The sequence below is a fragment of the Lycorma delicatula genome, chromosome 2 (assembly GCF_047948215.1).
Source record: "Lycorma delicatula isolate Av1 chromosome 2, ASM4794821v1, whole genome shotgun sequence".
Taxonomy (NCBI): domain Eukaryota; kingdom Metazoa; phylum Arthropoda; class Insecta; order Hemiptera; family Fulgoridae; genus Lycorma; species Lycorma delicatula.
The window spans coordinates 50,869,627-50,891,412 of record NC_134456.1 but is presented as its reverse complement, the minus strand read 5'-3'; the positions used below and the strand labels follow the sequence as shown (position 1 = coordinate 50,891,412).

Below are 21,786 nucleotides of genomic sequence, written 5' to 3'. Positions count from 1 at the left end.
ACAAAATTTTTTCAAAAATAGGTTTATTAAATAACAATTTATAGGTACTTACACTTATAATTATTATTTTAACTCTAATTTTTAAATAATAATAGCTATAAAATAGATAAATAACAAAATAGGTAATTTATTAAATATATATTTTAATAAAAACACTTTCGCGGTAATATCCTACAGTATTACTTTGTTTCTTTTTTGACAATTCTTTTTGACTTCAAAAAAGTAGTTAGGTATCTTATTTGGAAAAAAATATGTATAATATGTATTTTAAAAATATAATACTTATTACGTTACCTATCTTTACTTCGGTTTTTTTATTATTATTATATATATGTACATACATAACTTTGAGAAGATAATTCGCTTCTAACTCTTTTACAAACAACAAACTATACGTTGTTTTGAAACAACAAACTATACGTCACAGCCAAAGCAGTGGTGAAGACGCCAAATTGTCTTGCGTCGAAAGCGAATTAAAACCTACATAGAAACATCCGACGACGGTGTCATTCGAGAGCTTCTGATGGACTGATGACAGTGACGACGCGTATCACGGGGGAGGGGTGCGGTGAAAAGCGTGTACAAGTGGCAAAGCGATAGAATCTATGCCTAATCCTCGTTAATCGATTCAGAACGATTTTTAAATGTTTTTTTTTTTTTTTATAAAATAAATAATATTTGCGTATGGAACTAAAGAGCCGCAGCTTCACATCCAAAGAGTTACATGTGGCTCGTGAGCCGCAGGTTGCTGACCCCTGCTCTAGGCGGAAGACATTTTCAAAAGAAAAAGGTTCATGCAAAAACTATTTAAAGTAACTTAAAACTTGCATTCATAAATAAAAACAACATATACATTGTGCTTTTACTGAATTATGTCACCAATCTGGTTAAGGAACACTGTTTAATTATCTAGCTAGAAAAAGCTTATGCGAAAATGAAACAAGTCTCACTGAGGGCACTAGAATTTGCAAACTATAGGTGATAATTTTGGTTATGTTTTACACTGAATTCTTTTCATGTAAAAGACTCTGAATAATAATAGTAACAGTAGTAACGTTTATGGTAATATAAAAACAGCAATTTTGAAGTAGTGCACCTAGGCAGGGAATAGTATAATATGGTTTTAAAATAATAATAATAATAGTATAAATATTTTTATTCATTTCTTTCTGAAATTTTGTCTCAAAAATTTTGTTTGAATTCAAACGAAGTAAGCCAAAAATGAAGTTTTGGAAGGAATAATTTGTAAACAAATTACTTAAAAATGAGCGAAAAACACAAAAAAAAATAACGTACAGTTATTGAACTCATCTGATAACTGAAGTAAAATGGGTTCCCAATCATGTTGTTTCAGGAATTCCTGTCTCAAAATGATTGAAAGAACATCTCCTGCCATCTCTTAAAATTTATATGTAACCACATGAAAACAAATAGCCAGTCACATCCAGAGACTCATATATGGGTTTCTGCCCTCCATTAAGTACAGGTAGCCCATATATGGGTTTTGCCTGTGAAGGGTTAAACTATGATACTAAAATTGCATCAATTTGCAAAATAAGCTAAATATAATAAAACTACAGTTTACAATATGATTCCATGGAAAGGTCCTACTGTAAACTTAATTCTTTTGCGGTTTACAATATTTTAAAGAAAATATTTTGATTTTAATAGTAAACCTGGAAAGGTTTTTCAAAGCTTTCATTAGATTTTAGTGAATGTTGAGAACATCGAATTTTTGAATAGTTGTGGTTGTTGGTATTGTAATTCACTTCTAATCTGTTGAGAACTTCTAATAGTGCAGACTATGCTTGTATTTTTATGCTCAAATTTGTAAGTTTTGTTTTATTTATTTATTAATTTCTAAAATTTGTCACTGGATACATTTACTTCTGTGATAGTTTTTATTTGAAACTATATTCACTTAAAGTGATAAATATCTAATGTGTATAATTTTTATAGTAGTATATTGTATAGTAGTAGTATATATGGTATGGTTACTATACTAAGTAGTATATTATATATATTTATAATATAGTAGTAGTAATATAACTTTTTTATAATTGAATATAATTTTTAAACAATTAAAACGTTGATTATAATCTTTTTTTTTCAGATCACCTACCAAGAAGAAACTATATCAGTCTTGCAAAATTCTTTAAAAATTGAGCAAGAAGAATATGCTTGTCTTAAATCAAAATTTGAAAATATCGTAAGTTTTTCAGTAATTACACTTATGTGCATCTAGCTGTTTTTAATTCTCATCATGTAATAAACATTCATTATTCATACACTTATTGTTTATATTCTCTATTATTCTCACTTACTAGCTATTGATGTATAAAAATAAAATATAAATAACAGCAATCTTAAAAAGTTTTTAAAAAATATTTTATTTAATTTAATAAATTAAAAAAATTATTTTGATACTTAATTATCAAAATAATTTTAATGACTAAAGTGTTATTATTTGTTTTTATTTTGTTTATATTTGAAGAGTTTGGATTTTTAAATTAAGTTATTTGCTGGATCATTCATTATCGGTAAGTGTTGATTGTCAGAGAGTAGATTTATTGAAAAAAAAGTAAGATAAGTAAGAGAATAAGTTTAGAATATACTGAATGACTATTTTAAGATTTGTGTATTTTTTGGGTATGTTAAAAAGTGCCAACTCATTAATTAATTTGTATTTGATTATCTTTTATTAAAATGTATAATTTTGTCTTATAATAAAAGTGGTGCTACCTTGTTTACTTTAGCCATCAGCAGTATTTTTTTCTTGTTTAATCTCCAGGACTACCATTAGAAAGTATAGCTATTGCTATTGCTTCGGAGAGTGAGATGAATGATTTGTAGCATGTGTGAAATGACATGCCTGATCAGGATTTAAACCCAGGACCTCTGGATGAAAGGCAGAGATGCTACTAGTCGTGCCACAGAGACTGGCATCAATAGTTATTACCAAATGTACGAGTTGTGTTCAAAAAGTAACGAGAATTTTTGTTTTTTTGGAACGAATTTTATTTATTTGTCTACATTTATGTTATCCCCTTCAAATTAGTCCCCATTAAATATTATACACTTATGCCAGTACTTTTCCAATCCGCGAAACACTTCTGGAACTTGATCTTTGGAATAGTGTTTAGCTTCTTCAGTTATTCGCTTTTAATCTCATCTATGCTTATAAAATGATGGCCCTTTATGGTTCTCTTTATTTTTGGAAATAGAAAAAAGTCACATGGGGCCATGTCTGGTGAATAGAGTGGGTGGTATATCATTACAGTGTTTTAGACATGTTTACCAATACAGCAACAAAAAAATCCAAGAATCTGATTAATACACCTCACAAAATTTCAAAATTCTTGTTACTTTTTGAACAAACCTCATATGCTGCCACCTCTTTCATGTTCTCTACTTGTTGATATATATTAAGACCCGTTCAACAGTCACAGCTGAGAGAGTACTACATCTCACCTTGAAGCTTGGTCCAAGGCTTCATGTTCTCGCCTGAGAAAAGAAAATGGTGCTGTCTTCTTTTCTCATATGTTCCACAAGTCCTCAATAGAAAGTCAGTTGCTATCTCTCCCTGTTCATATCCTTGAAGAAGACTCAACCCAATAAATTTTATTTATAACCTCACCATATAATAAATCAACTACTCCTATCATCGTTCAGCAAATGTTCTCCCAATTTCTATCCAAGACCCAGACACAGAAGTATACACAGATGAATCAAAACAGAATGATACCGCTGGATGCGCATTTGTTGTGTAAATAACCAAACCTATATGTTCAGTCTACCTTGTATTACAAGTACCTATAGTACTGAACTGTACGCCATCAGTTAGGCTTTGAATATCATTAACCTAAAATACAGTCATATCCTTGTAGCGATTCGTGTAGTGCACTCCAAGCTTTAAAAGATTTGTATTCTAGACATCCTGTCATCACCGAAATTCATAATACAATCACGGAGTTAAACTGTTCCAACACACAAGTGAGTTTCTGCTAGATCCTGAGCTGTGTGGAAATCCTGGGTAATGAATGTGCGAATTCTGCTGCTAAAGATGCATGTAGCCAACGGTCTTTCACCAGTCATGTTAATACTACTGATTTTTGTAATTCTATTTAACACACTATTTGAGGAAAATGGCGAGGTGACTGCTAGAAAAAATAATGAACTCCAATACATCAAGAATATTGTGCTTCCATGGAACTCTTCATGCAGGAATAACCATTGAGAGGAGGTTGTTATTTATCATTTACGAATAGGGTCCACAAACCTTACTTGTGGACATCTAATGAATCAAACCGATGCACCAGTTTCTATTCACTGTAACTGCCAACTAATGATACATCACATCCTTGTGGACTGTGATTGTTATGCAGCATTGCGTTATAAATTCAAATTACCAACCATCATCCAAGATATTCTAGGAAATAATATGAGGTCGTGCACCTGTATTCCACTTTTTAATAATTATTGTAATATTTTTTTTGTTGTAATATTGTATTATGTTTGTTCTTGGCAATGATAACATGAATTTCATGTTTGAGTTGTGCTATGTGGAGTTTTACTGTTAATGGAAACTGCTGGAACTTGCAGTTATTGGAGCAGTTACATTGTATAGTATATAATATTTTTTTGGAAAAAGTTTATTCAATAACTCACTGTTTTGTTACTGGAACAGAAGTTAATTTTAGCTTCTGTTTTTATATTGTTGTACAGATAATTTTCTCTTTAGGTTTTTAAGATGCACCTTGTTCAAGTTGGTTAGAAACTCTGCAAATTAAAATTAATTGTAATGTTATAAATTACAATTCAAAGTCTGCTCATATTACATTTAGTTCTGCTAGTAACACTTATACTTTCTCTGTTCACTATAGGGGCTGGCTACTTAGGAATATGATTTCTCAGAAAAGTAACTTTAATTGGTGCCTGTTACACCTTAGGCACTTTACAAGTAACACAACTATGAAAGACAGAAACAATTGGCAAAAAACAGAAAATTAACATTTTCCTTATTTTTTATGTGACTATGATGCATTACATTTATTTCTTTTACTTAGAATGACTGTAATCGTAGTTTTTTTAATTAAAGAAACCAATTTATAATCAGTTACTTTTATGTCTATTAGGTTAAGGAGAAAGAAGAGATCTCAAAGACTCGCCAATCTACTGCCCAATTCTTTGAAGCCAAGGTAAATCATTCATGTTTATTAAGTTAATTAATAAAAAAGCTTTTTACTCATTTTTAAAATTATTTTAACTTTTAGCGAGATAGTTTAATGATACATTTTTCTAAGCAAATGTTTGAAATTTAAATAAGCAAAGGAAGAGTTACAAAAGCAAGAAACTAGCATTCAGTCAAGCAGATTTTAAAACAAAGTGATTTTTTATTTAATAAAAGATATTATAAATTAAACATTTTTAAGGATTTTTTTAAAAAAATGTATTTTTACAACATTTTTCATTATGTCAATGTTTTATGTTAACCGAAAAGGCTCTTACCTGAACGGGCCTTTCTAAATAATTTTAAATTTTGTCTTTGAAAAAAATTAAATTGATAGTAGCTGACTGCTTGAATGACAAATTTTTCAGAAGTGTCTGTATATCTCATGCAAGCTTGTTATATCAGGGAATGTGAGTAGCTGCATCCCTTGCTTATTTACAGTATATAATTAACTTATTACATCAGTGAATTGCTGGACAGATCTGTTGTTATTTTAAACATAACAGTAAAATATAGGTGGAAGAGTTTTGAGGAGAGCCCAGTAGCATTAAAATATAAACTGGTGGCCTCTTCAAGGCCAAGCTACACCATTCAGGCTTCTTAATGAATAAACCAGTGCTTAACCTCTTCACCAACCTAACACACATGATAATAATAGTATTTGGCTGAATTACACTTAGATGTTTGAATTTTAAGAAGTTAACATCTCTAAACTAGAATCTAGTCACAGAACCTTGTTTGACGATCAGAATTCGTATTTATAAATACATTTTAAGTATGGAATTAGAACAAATATATAATGCAAAATTATTCAAGTATTAATTTACTTTCAATCTGTTAATATAACTAATTGATAAATTAAAATGTTTTAAAAACTTGTCAATCAACTTTTTATCATAAAAATGTTCATACATAGATACAAAAACTGATAAACAGTATATGTACTTATGTTGATTGAGCTGACAAAATGTAGCAATACTTTCTAGAATTTACTTTAACCTTTCTCGTCCAAATATCGTGGAAATTCATAGCTATATTAAACATTACCAATATGTTGTAAGAGTCATTTACAATAAAAGCACAACTCCCAAACACAAAACCAAAATCATCACTACACAAGTAAAACTACTTCACTGACAACAAATAATAATGCAATTAACCATTTCAACCAACAGATTCACTAATTTCTAGCCTCATGGCAGAGATATTTTTATATCATCTTTATAAGAGGGTTATTTTTTTTTCAATGTCCGATCGGTCACAAAATTAAAACCGCAGTGAAAATAAAATATTTTTGGTTTGTAACAAGTACTTACATAGTTACGCTATTTCTCTACATAGTCACCACTCTGATTTAGACATTTCTCGTAGCACGATACCAACTTTCCAATACCCTCGTCATAGAACGGAGCCGCCTGTGTTTTCAGCCATGTTTCTACGCTGGTCTGCAGTTCGATGTCTGTGCCAAAATGTTGTCCTCCTAGCCAGCATTTCATGTGAGCCAAGAGGTGAAAATCGGATGGAGCCAAGTCCAGGCTGTATGGTGGGTGATAAAACACTTCCCAACAAGAACGCTGCACGAGCTTCTTTGTTACAGCTGCAGTGTGCGGCCGAGCATTGTCATGGAGAAAGACAATGCCTGATGACGACATTCCTCTCCGTTTATTCTGAATTGCCCTTCGTAGATGTTGAAGAGTCACGCAGTATGAGGCTGCAGTGATGGTCGTGCCACGTTCCATGAATTCCACCAAGAGAACTCCATTACGGTCCCCCCAGAACAGAATAGCCATACACTTTCTGTTGGAGAAGGTTCGCTTGAACTTCTTTGGTTTACTGGGAGAATGAGAATGCATCCACTGTTTGGATTGTTCTTTTGTTTCTTCAGTTTCGAAATGGACCCATGTCTCGTCCCCTGTGACAATTTTGTTAAAAAAATCTTCTCCTTCATTGTGGTAGCGCTAGAGAAACATTAGGGAGGCGTCCATTCTCATTGTTTTGTGATGGTCGGACAGCATCTTGGGAACCCACCTCGCACAGAGTTTGCGGTACTGAAGTCTCTCACTCACAATGGTGTAGAGAGCTGACCTTGAAATTTCAGGAAACGAATCGCTCAATACAGAAATTGTGAACCGATGATTTTCTTGAATTGCCTCATCCACTCTTATCAACGAGATCATCGGTTGACACTCGCTTCCTTCTGATCGCCTGCATCATGAACATCTGGAAGTCTTGCTTTAAAGTTCCTGCACCATTGTCGCACTTTGCTGTCACTCATTGAAGTTTCACCGTACACATTCTTATTCATCGATGAATTTCAGCTGCATTACACCCCTCAGCCTGAAGAAATTGAATTACTGCACGCACTTTACACTTGGTGGGAGATGCTATTGTTGTAGACATGTATGCTAGCTGCATGTTCAGAACTAGATGAAGTGACGCAGCATGATTGAAGGCCATACTAGAGATGCTGCGCAACACATTTGCATAAAAATTTATTTTTACAAAAAAATTAGAACACGTTAGAATATTATACAAATCGACAAGGTGAAATTCATATTCGTGGACGACAGCACTGTTGTTTTGTTTGGCTTAGGACAGAGATGGAGTTATAACACAACTGTACAGTCTGGGCTTAGGTCTAGTGAACAAAGTGACATGCGTGTCAATCTGTTCTAAACAAGAAATGTAGTTTAAAATAGGTTACTTATTTTTTGGAACCTGTGATTTCTTTCTGATTACAATAATAACACAAAAATATTAATTTACATTACTATATTCACAAATGAAATAAATTTAACCTGCAATTAATTACATAATTTATTTAAATAAATGTTTTCACTGGAATGGTATCACAGTTCACAGTATTATATTCACAGCAGATAGTAATAATTTGGACATATTGGTCTAAGGAATCACAACAAGTTTGATATAGCTGTAGAATGAAAAATAAAATAATATTTTTATATTAATTTATTAAATAATTAAACGATCAATACCACCTTAATACATTCATTAACCAGTTCCATCTGCAGTTTTTTTAGAACTATCTTCTGTGGTAGGCCAACAATCCTGAATTTCTGGGCTTGACTCAATTTCCACTTCCACCAGAATTAATTTCCAATTCATCTTTGCTCCTTGATGTCTTATCATCGTCCATAATTATGCTTTCAATGGCATCTACCACTTAAACATCTGTTTTCCAGTAAGAATCCATCATCTTCTGAATTTGCAACACTGATCATTTTCAGTATTCAACAGTAATTGAATTAAGTTGAAAGTTGAATTTAGTTGAAGTTCAAATTAAGTTGCATCTAATGTAACTGAACTGCTCTCAGTTTTGTTAATGACATGTCGGACAAGTCATTGTGGTCTTGAATTATTTTTTTTAGATTCCAAATAAATTCAATGGGGTTAAAATCTGGGTGGTTAGAAGGCAATGTAAGTACTGAAATTCCTTCGTTATTTAGTATTTCATCTAATTCATATTGTGGTTCTGGGCAGTGTAGTTTGGTAGTTTCACAGTTTCTAAAAGCTCTTTTTTTATTAGATCTGGGTCATAGTTAATTTTATTTTTTTGGAGCCATTCTTGAATATTTTTTTTAATGAATTGGATAATGGAGGTTTATTTTTTTGTTTTATTATGGTAAGGTGCATTATCTATGACTAAAATACAATTTTTTGGTAGTCCTGGGATAACTTACTTTTCAATATACTTCAAAAAATGTTCATTGTTCATCGTTTATCTCTTTATGATAATCTTCTGTTCTGCTCTTGGAATTGTACATTAAAAATGCACCATCTATACAAATCCCATGGCCCCACCTACATGAGCCACAATTAAACAGTCACTGGCACTACTATTAACAAACTTGGTATATTGTCACTATGCCAGAATTTTTTTGTGTATAATGTGTTGTCACCTAAGTTTCATCTAAGTGTTTATGACTGTTTCTTTTGTTCAGAAGTTGCATTTTTCTCAAATACCTAAGAAAAAAAAACTCGTTTTGTGATTACATCATCTCATTCACACAAAATCAGTCTATTGTTTTTATTTAAACTTCCTGAATTGAAAACCCATCGATTTATAATTTTCCTTAGTGTTTACTTACTAGCGATAACATTTCAGTTTCTCACGACAAAAATTGTGTAATATTTATACAGTAGGTATTTCTTTACAGAGTTCAACATATTTAAAAAATTCTGTTCTAATAACTCGCCTGTCAAAATCATCTATTTCATATTTATCTCTTTTCTTTGGTGTTTGAATTTGAGAACCACTAGCCTCTGTTTTGCATCCAATTTTCCTGATGTCAATTACTGTAGACTAGCTAAGTTTAGCATTCTACAAGCATGATCCATTGCTTTCACAAGAGGCACCAATAATCTGTTTTTCTATGTCTATGAACTTATTAACATTAAATGTAAGACCATGTGCATGACCCCAAAGTCTGCCTTCACTTGACATCTTAACACAACTATTTTTAAATAACAACTGTTTCAATTTCCAATGCAGAGAACATATTATTTGTTTTATTTGTAATAACACATCTACAAATTACATAATGCTTATTACTAGACGCCAGTTTTAAACTTTTAACCTAAATTCTATGACTCGCATGTCTGTTTGTCATAATATCATTACTTAAACCAAAACAATCGATGTAAGTAATTTATATTTTGTTTACTTGTATAGACTTTTTTTTAGTACAATAAATTTTCATCATGCTTGTATTTTAAAGTATATTGACTAAGAAAACAATTGCTCCTTTTACAAAATAACAGGTCAAAAGATAAAATTCATTATTTATACAAAAATAGCTGTACTTAAGCAGAAAAAACTTTTTATTATTAAACATTGAGATTAAAATGACATCAATTAATTAATATGAAATTATTATAAATAATGCCAAATAAATAATATAATGTTATGTTAATCATTTTATGTGTCTGTGTCCATGTTTAAAATAGCAGTGTAATCTCACAGCAGAAGTTGCAATTGCTTTACTAGTACCACTGGAATGTGACATGTGACTGTACACATCAATAGTTCATAAACTGTGATTATGGAACTTGCCTTGTCGACAGTACTACTGGCACTGCTAAATTAATGACATCATGGTATTGCTCAAAGGCAAAATAAAACAGTATAATAAATTCTTCACATATTCTTAACAACTTGCACCATAACCTTTTAAATCACAAGTTAGATCATAACTTTTTGCAGAATATAAATGAAAAAAATTACTTCTTGACCTCACCATACCTAAAACAGAACAAATACATGTTGATAAACAAATACAGAATAAATGCTGATAAACGTGGTAACCCAAAAGTATACAAATTAAATTTTAATGATAATTCTAAATGCTACATTGATCAGTCTTTTTGCACATTAACTCACAGATTCATTGACCACATATAAGCAAGTCACAGACCAGCAGAATCAACCTTTGCTATTCACATCTTAGAAATAGGACATAGTTACAAAGATAATGCCACAGTAGGAAATTTTAAGTATTGCATGTAAAAGCAGTAGTTTGTCTTATGATTTAACAATGTGAAATAAGCAAGCAACATAGTTTAAGCACATTAACCACATATTAAAGGAATTTTGTAAACATTATGAAGTGGCTCTTATTAAAAACTATGCTATTGTTAGATTACTGATGGAGTTACATAATTAGCTCTATAAATTTTTCCTGAAAGCATTTTTGTGACTGTATGTGAATTTGCGATTTCACAAATGGACCTTAAGGTAGAGCTGAAAGGTAACACTAGATTCTGAATCAAAATCAAAAAATCTAAAACCTTTTAAATATTGCAGCAGGCCTATAACTTTTAACAATGAGAAATGACTCGGACAAGGTATTTTTAGTGGCATAAGAGGGATAGTTCTTCTGTCCCTTTTAATGAAACAAAGAGTTGAGGAGAACCTTCACAAAATGATCTGAAATAAGGTATTAAAGCAGTTGGGTCCGCCGTTGAAAAGATGTCCTCTTCCCAATCAGCTTACCGAAACATGTTTTTTTCTTGCTGTGATAACACAGCCATCACTGTATAAACTGTACTTAGCTGGATTTGAGATTTTTCCTACAATTTCTTCCTCTTATTTAAGATCACTATTTTTACACTGGAAGAAATTCAGTATAAATCTTAAAAGGTGGTTGACATGCTTAAAGAACAGGACTCCTTCAGAGTATTTCAACAGATGTAAAAATTCTACAGTTATTAATGCTGCACAAGAGGATCTTTGTTAAACGAGAGTATAGACAAATTGAAATCATGTACATTTTTTATAGTCCTAATCATGAAATTTTTTATTTCATTTTGCATTGAATTGAAAAAGAGTTTTTTTGTTTTTTATTTCATAAGAATGATTGCCAAAAGTGACCTGACTTGATACTAGAGATAAAGAAATAAATATAGGTTAGGACATAAGGATTTCAAAAAGTTTACTTTATTTGAGTAGGTATGACAAACCAACAGTGAAGTATATATACTTCATTTTTGGCAAACATTCTCTTGGCTCAAAAGATCCTGAGTTACTCATTACTTTAATAATTTTTTGTTGCATGGAATAGATTAAAAATAGGAAAAAATGAAAATTAATCCTTGTATCTTTGTTAATAAATTGTGTTAAATATCACTTTTTTATACAGTTCTCTATTAAATTTATTTTTTTAAATTTACATGGTCTCCAAGTTTTATATGTATTTATAATAATTTACCAGTTCTTATTTTTGCAGGTGTTTAGAACATTAAAAATACTTCCTATTTTTATCTAAAATGGTTAAATTTTATTTAATTATGATTTAATAACTCATTTGCTGTAAATGATCATCTTATCTTTTTATATACCTTCTCAAGTATTTGTTTTAGAAATATATAATTGTACGCATCTCTAAATCAGTTATCCAGTTTTTATTTACCGTACCCTTCAAACATCATTCATTAGTTCTTCAATTTGTTATTATAGTATACTAACTTCTAGATCATCAGTATACGATAAGAAAAGCTTCCAAGTTATATTATAAATCGTTTTTAATAGTGATGATTAATTTGTTAAGTATTTTGAATGTTGATGATTGTAATCAAAACTTTGGAATGGACACCTTTTTTCTTTTAACTGTTCATTGAAAAGATAATTAAATTTATTAATTTTTTTAGATTGCTGATTTGGAACATCAGTTAAAGGAGTGCCACGAGAATGCTGTAAGTAATATTTGTGGACCATCTTCAGCCTTCAATAATGCTACTGTAGATAATAAGTCAAACAGTAAAATTAGCAGTGGAGCTATGGGTTGGGCCCCTTGGTCCAGTAAACAAGCACCTGTTCGTCGGCATATACATGATGTCTAAAATCCCCTTTCTTACTGTATTTTGTTATATTCTAATTAATCATTCTTACACTAGGTTATCGAAGATAATAATAACTAAAGTGTTTATGCTAATTTTTTTCCAAATACATGTTAGGATTTAATGTATTGTTCATTTTTTCCTATGATTCGATGTTCATTATTTCAGTTTTTATCTGTAAGTTAGTAATTTTATCATCATTAATGTCTCTCATTTAGAAATCCAACTGTGGGGAAATCATGAAAACAATAATGTTGAATTGGTAGTTAATCCTTTGTTGGATTCATTGTTTTCCTTTGACTAGTTTTATGCCTTATAGTGATTTTGTTCATGAATATTCGTTTATCAAAAAGAAAAGATTAAATTATTAAATATGCCTTATTTTATAAGGTTATCCAGGTAATCAGTGCTTTTTTCGCTTATTATGGAATCTATAAACTGTCATATAAATTTTTATATTTTACCTACGTGTGAAATTAAAACTAATTCCACCAATAGTTGTACATAATGATTTAATTAGTTAATTTAACAGTACTGTTCAAAAAGGTTCAACCTCTTAAGTGAATATGACCAACTGCCAGACTGTAATTAGACCTAATGATCTGTACAAAGCTAATGTAATCTTGAAATAATAGTTATTTAGTAGTAGTAATTGCTTGTGGCAAATAGCTGGTTACTCTATTTTTATTGTTACTGTTTGCAGTATATAAATATTGTTACTTTTAATAAGAAATTAATGGTTAAATTTACTGCTAGTGAATACTTTTTATAACTGTACAAATCTTAAAATTGTTTTGAAATTCATTCATTTTTTGTAGATTAGATTTTGCTACGTAAAAATTTATAAAAAAAAAGAATTAATTAAATGAGCTTCCATTATAGTTCTTAAAATAATAATTATTTTAATTTAAGTAGGAAATTATATGAAATTAAATAAAAATCCACAAGCCAGTTTATATTTAAGTTGTATAAATTCAAGCTTGTAGATTTTAAAGAGGAAATTTGTTATTGAACTATATTTATGAAATATAAATATGTCAGGCATGGCATTTTTCTTATGCTAAAAAATTCCATTTCCATATCCCATGCACAAGCAGTATCAAGCAAAAAAAAGAAAGAAATACAATTTTTACTTAAAATGTTGTACTTTACACCATATTTAACTAATTACTTGTATCAGAATAATGGAATTATTGACTTTTGTTGTACTTGTTCCGTTCCCCCCAACTATTTTCTTCTCACAAGTGCTAAAGAAAAAAAAAAATGAAAAAAATTGTTGAATTTGATGTCAAAGTAATAAACATTACAAAAAATTTCTTGATACTGTGATTGTTGTGGGAGAAATCCTCCAGAATTTTTGTAATATAATGAAATTATTTTACTAAGAGTGAAGGAAGTATGAGAGAATACACATAATTTTTGAACCTCTATTTAACTATTCACTTTTATGTATTGATTACTTACGCACCATTATCAATTACAATCAATAGAAAGAACATCTTTGGACACTTGTAATTATATAATTACACTTTGTCTTCAGTTTTTATACACGTAATGTATATGCATGCAGAATACATCTTTATTATTAGCAGCCTATGGTAGAGCAGCAGGAAATGATTTGTATTAGTTACTTATGATATCCTGCTTAGTCAACAAATCCTTTACTTAAGGTACTATTTATTTATGATTTTAAAGTATTACCTTATATTGTACCATATGCTATTCTAGTAGTTCTGAATAATTAATTGGTTTATACATATTACTGTTATTTAATCAGTGTCTATTTACATGCTCATCTTTCAGTAAATTTTATTTTTTTTTAAATTAAGAATAAAATGTGTAGGTATATAAACCTTACAAATTAAACTTAAGGTACATAAATTTGTTTACAAATTCAGTTACATTTATAAAAACAAGTTTATTATGACAGTTTTCAAGTCTTGTCAGTAAATATTATTTATGCCCTTATTTATGCAACAATTAAAGCCTAACTACCCAATATTGTTACTTATGACCCATGAATTTTGTAGCATAATAAAAATGCCAAGCATGACAAATTCATATCTAGAATCTTCCAAATGAAAAGCAATATATGCTTTTGTCCTGCCATAAAGGTTGGCAAAAACTAAATTACATTTATCTTGTTCCCAATAAATAAAAAATAATAATTTTCAGTTTTTAATTACTGATCTTTAAAACCGAAAATGTAAAAAAAAAAAACAAATTTCTTAATAAAGCTGGTAGTGTTTTTATTGTCATTAGTCTTATTTATCATGAATTTCCATATTCACTATGTTAGTTTCATAGTATAAAAAATATATATATATATAGAGCCATGGGTGCAACTCTGTAATTTATCAATTTTTTTAAATCAGATTTCCATTATAGATATTTTTAATTTATTTATTTATTTAATTATTATCCGTCCTTAGTGCTTATATTTAAGTGGGCTTTCATTTTTAGTGATAACTAAAATTACTATTATTTTATTACAGATAAGTACATTAGTAACAATTAATTTTAATTAAAATAAAAATTAATTAAGATACTATATTTATTTATTTATGAGGGAAATGTTATTTGTTTTCTTAGTAGTCTGTAGTAATATTATTTATTTAATAGTTTAATACTAACAAGAGAATTTTATTTTGTGTTGTTTTAAAGATTTAAGTAGCATATTAGAATGTTGTTTTTTTGTTTTTTTAAAGTTTATTTAACCTTTACTAATCTGTTGAAGTATTAATTAATATTATTTTAAACTAAAATGGTGTTGTTATTTTTGATTTTTTTTTTATTATATATATTTAACTATTTGTACTTTTTAAGTTATTTATTTAATTATATATATATATATATATATATATATATATATATATATATATATATATACACACACACACACACACACACACACACACACATTTACATTTTGTAATTTTCTAAATTTTTATTTTAATTCTAGATTTTTATCAAATATTTTGAAGATTTTTCCAATCTAAAAAACAAAAGTAAATTTTTGCTTTTTAGTACAATTTTCCTTTGCTTAAATCCCTTTTTTTTATATGGACCATGATTATAAGTTTATTTAGTTTTATTACTAAGCCTAGTGCCTTCATGGTTGTAGCCCACTTGATAACACTGGTTCTGCAGATGAAAACGGCAAAGTCATTCCAAAAAAACAACCATACCAGACAAACTAAGGAAAGATAAGACTAATTTTCTTTTGTTTTTACATGTGGAACTGAATATACTATTTTGCACCAATATGCCAAACTTAACACAATAACAGTAATATTCAGTCCTACAACTAAAACGTCATTTAGTCTGAACACTAGTGTCTGACATAAACTGGCAAGCGATAGTATGTTTTAATTTGTTGCTTTACTATTGTTGCAGCTTATTTTCATTGGGCTGTTGATGCTTATATATAGTGATGTTTTGCTGTTTAATTTATTTAGAATTATGTTAAAGTTTTGTTTCTTTATCTAAAATCATTCCACATTTACTTAAATATTGTCAGGTAGAATATGTAAATACAAACAATAGTAAAAATTTATTAGTTTTGTTTTTATTTACCATATTAACTTATTAAAAGTTTGGTTTAAAAATTCTGTAATTTTTTCCTATTTTAATAGTATATAATCTTCCTAATGTTAATTTTTAAATGTTGGCTCGTAGAATAATTTAGCATGAAATTTATTTTTGAAAACATAATTATTCGAGGGTAAGTCAAAAAGTAAAGGGAAATTTTGATTTCCCTCCCAATCACATGTATGGCAGTAATGATTGTTCTGCTATAACACATACTGTCTATCAGTTGTTCATTGAAAGTACTGTTTCATTATTAGCTATTTGTGATTGTATTTGTTTAAATTGTGTGCACTGTTGTCTAATTGCACCAAGGAAGAAATGCGAGCAGTGATACGTTTTCTCACTTCAGAAGAGGGGAAACCAGCAGAGATTATTCATCAAATGCAGCAGCAATAAGGATAGAATTGTTTTGAGTGGAAGCAAGATCCACAAATGGATTGATTGCTCTAAAAATGGTTAGATTTCTTCTGTAATGAACAGAAGGAAGGTAGAAGCTTTTAAGTGGAAGGTAGACCTTCCTCTTAAAAGACTAATGATAGTATTGAAGCGGCTAAACAGATGATTCTCAGTAATCGATAAATTACAGTTGATCACATTGCAAATGCGTTGAATATAAGCCATGGCTCAGCATTTTCAGTCATCCATGATTCTTTAAACTTTCAAAAACTCTGTGCTCGCTGGGTTCCACATCAGTTGACCAGCATCCACAAAGAGAATCGTTTGAAAATTTTTCTAGAATTTTTTGAAATGTTATAAAGATAAACGAGACTCGCTTCTTAAGCGAATTATAACTGTTGATGAGATGTGAGGCCATCACTTTGAATTCGAGAGTAAGCAACAGAGTTTAGTGTGGAAACATCCTTCATGTTCCACAGCAAACAAGTTCAAAACTCAGATGTCTGCAGGAAAGGTGATGACAATATTCTGGGATATGGAAGGTTCACTTTTGGTTTACTGAATCAAAAAATCAAATCAAAAGACTTTGATCTGCTGGAACATCCTCAACACAGTTTGGACCTGGCTCCAAGTGATTTTCATCTTTTTGGCCCATTAAAAGAAGATTTGTGAGGGAATCATTATTAATCAGATGAACAAGCCATTAGAAGCAGTAAAATATTTTCTGCACACCAGATTGAAAACTTTCTTCAGGAACGAATTCAAAAGCTTGTTAAAAGATGGACTAAGAACGTAGAAGTAGGAGGGAATTATATTGTAAAATAATGCATATATCATTTATGTAAGTACAAATAAATTATTGATTTTTTGAATTTCACTTTACTTTTTAACTTGCCCTCGTAATACCAAAGGTCCATTTAAAATTTTACTTAAAGGTTTTAATAAACAGTTTGTCTTTTTTTCATTTGATTATTGAAACAACAGTTTAAAGCAAAGATATTTTTGTAATTAGATAATCTTTTATTTATTTATTTGTCTTTTTTTCATTTGATTATTGAAACAACAGTTTAAAGCAAAGATATTTTTGTAATTAGATAATCTTTTATTTATTTATTATTTAGTGTATTTTGGATCACTGTAAAAGTAAAAGAGTGTATCATATGCATAAAGTAGCATACTTTGCGGTTATATAGTGTAATAATTTTTAGCGAAATTATTCAATTTAAAATTCATCAAATTAAAATAATACAGTAAATCATTTAAGTTTTTTTTCAAATTATAGTACTATTAATTGTAATCTGACAACTAACAAAAGAACCTTCACCATTTGTGCGTAATGCTTTCTCCACTATTGAGCTGACACACTATTTTTCACACTGTTATTTACTGGTTTCTAATATGAAACAAGTATAGAAAATATTTTTTTCATTATTACTTTACAAAAAGGAGTGAATATTTTCACTAATCAGTTTTTTGGGAACTCACTGTATGACTAGTTGATGCAATCTCAGTTTTATTTAGAAAATCCTGGATTAAAGTGGCATGTCATTTTTCATATCTGTAAAATTTTCATAACATATCCCCATAAATAAGCTTAATTTTTTTTTTTTTGATTAATGATATAAAAAAAATCCATGGTTAAGACCAATGTCCAGCTGCTCTTTATCTAATGTTTATTTTTTATAAGTTAGATTATTTTACTATATAATATTAATTAAAACAATATAAAAAAATAAAGTGAAATAAAAATTATGCAGTATTTATCCGAGCTGTCATTGATGTTTGCTTTGTGGTGTAGATTTTTAACTGCACTCCACAAATTAAGTTTGATGATATTGCCCTTGATAAATATGTATGTTGCTACACAGTAACAATATTTTATTTATACATCAGTTCTTTTGTTTGTTGTTGTTTTTTTTTGTAAAAAAATATGTTTTATCAATATAGAAGGGTGTCAATAACCTGAGTCTAATATGACCAAACCATCAAAATTCTAAATACAGTAAAAAAGTACATTTAGTTGTAAAATAAATTTGGATTTTAGTTATCCCAAATGTATGCATCATTTTCTAGTCCATAAAAATTCATTGCTTAAGTTGAATGTAACATCATTGCCAGTCAGTTCATGGAAACAATAGAATAAATAAGACTGATTATATAATATTAGCAATAAACATGGCATGCTATTTCACTTGATTTAATGTAAATGAAGTGAACTTAAAAATGATTTAAAGTTCATATTTCACAAAACCTTCATGTTATGTTTTGAAAAACAATTCTACATTATTACAATCAACTTATTGTACTGAAATAAGCAAAAGTTGTACTTTTAAAGGATATTTAATAAAGTTTTTAATTATTAAACATTAAATTATGTTTATAAAATAATAATTTTATTTATGTTGCTTAAAAAGTGCTTTGTAGTGTACATCAAAAACAATTAACCAACTTTTATATGTTAAAAAGAATTCACATTCTTCCTAGTACTGTTACTGACAAAGTAGTGCACAACTTGGAACTGCTTCACCCAGTAAAATAGAAAAATAATCAGCTTTATAAAGGTCTGTTTTAATTTAATCATTAAAACCAGCAAAATAAGCAGCCAACAAAGGGATAATGATATAATAATTTTTTTATTTACATTTATATTGAATATTTGTATTATACAATCATCCCTGTTATACATGAACAATTGGAACCAAAGGTTTACTCAGTTGAAATATTACAAAAGTAAACTTGTTCACAAATATAAAACATGTGTTCTGTTTTTTTTTTTTTTGATGAGCAATATGTAAGGAATATTTAAAAAGTAAACCAATTGTAATATACTAGATAGAAATTTAGTAAGGCTGTAAAATGGCCTATTTTATATTACGATAATTTATTGTAGTGGTCCAGTTTTCCTGTAATTGCCAAAACATATGCAAAGTTATAAATCATTTAATTAAATGATTTAAGTTTACTGTCATTTAATTAAATGATAGTAGAAAATTAAAAATAATTATTAAAATACCCTATCAGATTGCAAATAACATTCAGTATGATAATTTAACTGAACTTGCATTTCTATTTTCAACATTTTTTTCATAATATCTTTTAAAATACAAAATTCTCACAGAAGTAAAAAATAAGAATTAAATATATTTATTAAAAAATTATATAAATAAAATTAATAGTAATAGTTCAGCTGTACATTCTACTTATATTCTAACCTATTCTAATTTTTTTTTTTTTTTTTATAAAGTACTTATTTTAATTTGGAAAGATACATTTTTGGCTGGATTTTTCATCTAGAAAATGTCATCATTTTTTTGGTTTCAACGAACAACATTCATAACATTGGACTTAGTCATTGAAATTACAGCTTTATACAGACATGATCAAGTTGCCACTTTTGTGATTGGATTTTATTTTTTATTTTTTTTTTGAATGAAAAAACCCCATTTATTGCGCGAATTTAAATTCAAAATTAGTTTGCAAAGTGAATTCTTTCCATGTTTGGTATTCTCATATAACAACCAGTGCCTCACTATAATTAAACAAATCTGATACATTTCAGACTCAATGTTCTCAAAGATTTAATCTTTAATGGTCTATTTTTTTAGTCTTTTTTACTATGAGATGTAATTGGAATAGGATGTGTGATGGTCATGCCCCTACAGTTCTCATATAAGCAAACATATATTCTCACTCAGCTGATAAAACCAGCTTGCATTAACAGGCTTTCATGAAATGAGCATTATGTACTGATTGTCATTAAAAATATGGAACATTATATATAAATACTAATTAAAAACAATAATGCTTATAATTATCTCAATCTAGCATGCAGACATATTAACTTCCTTGTTGAAAAAAAAACTGTTGGCAACTAGATGACTTAGTTTTTAAATTGTTAAAACGTTCACACGTGTCATTATCAGTATTAGTATGCACAACTACCAGTATTTCTATTAGTATTAATTAGATTACAATTCAGTATATTTTTATTTAATATATTGTTAAAAATTGAGTAATCATTACTTTATTGTCAGTCTGTAAAAGCAGATTTTACAGATTATTAGGAAAAGCTCTTAAATGAAATGGGATGTGGGTAAGTGACCAATTTTTAAAGTGGTGCATAATGGGGAGATACCCATTGACAAATGTATTTCTGTTTTGAGTGATTTTTTACATGTTCAAAATAATGTTTTGAGTGATTTTTTACATGTTCAAAACAATGTTTTGAAAAACATGACTATATCCTTATTATCACTTGTATTAGATTATTGATTCTCTTCTGTATTCTGCTTTATTTTTGCATTAATTTGTGTACTAGAACAATTTTGCACTTTAACAATTTTTGTTTGGTTTTTATGTTTGCCCATAGTAAGTAATTATTATCTGTAATTAATAAATTGTAATTTTTCAATTAAAAGAATGTCTTACTAATTCAACAGTGTTTTCTTATTATTATTATCCTTTCTTTCTGTTTGATATCTTTAGATTGTTTAATAAAAACTATGGATTATTTAGCTAACAAGGTATGTTTTTTACGTTTGTGTTTTTTTTTTTTTAACTCTTAAGTGTTCAGCTAATTTATAGATTTTCATTGAAACAAGTAATGTTAACATTAACAGTGTTTTAATTATTTTTTTTAACTTCAATAGAGATTTTACTACATAATACATATATAATAAAATATAAATGTACACACATATTTATATGTGACTTATTTACAATGCTATAGAGAGACTAGACAGTACTGTGGAGGTGTCATCGTCTAAGAGTTATGTTATAGTGCCAGTTGCTTCTCTTATCAGAATTATAAATTTATTAATCAGATAAATGCGTTTTCTACCGAATGAATCAGTGTATCTACATCATGTTTTGATTTTTCTTTTAACATCTTATTTGACTAATTTAATATTTGATATTAATTTGATATTCTTCAACCATTTCTGCTTTTACTAATCTTATAACTTTGTACATTTTCAATTTTATGTTTTATATATCATCTTTGTTGCATCTTAGTATATTTCCTTTAATTATTAAAAATTATGGATTCCTTAATACCAGAGGTTGCATACTTCTGGTATGAAAAAATAAAAATAAATTGGTTGTTGAGTTTACTATATATATAAAGTATTTTTTTTTTTTTTTGAGATTGAATCTGTTGTGGGGTTTTTTACAGTGTCCCTTTTTCAGCAGTTAGTTTAATCTTTATGAAGTTG

The 21,786-nt window shown here is 28.7% G+C and overlaps 1 protein-coding gene across 1 annotated transcript in view; it reads left to right on the top strand.

The window, feature by feature from the left end:
* LOC142318788 (uncharacterized) overlaps window positions 1–21,786 on the top strand; it is a 324,097-nt gene that overhangs the window by 176,792 nt on the left and 125,519 nt on the right. Inside the window, exons 29-31 of the mRNA XM_075355258.1 lie at window positions 2,114–2,209; window positions 5,136–5,198; window positions 12,398–12,442. Coding sequence (XP_075211373.1) covers window positions 2,114–2,209; window positions 5,136–5,198; window positions 12,398–12,442 — 204 coding nt within the window. The remainder of the gene's footprint in view (window positions 1–2,113; window positions 2,210–5,135; window positions 5,199–12,397; window positions 12,443–21,786) is intronic.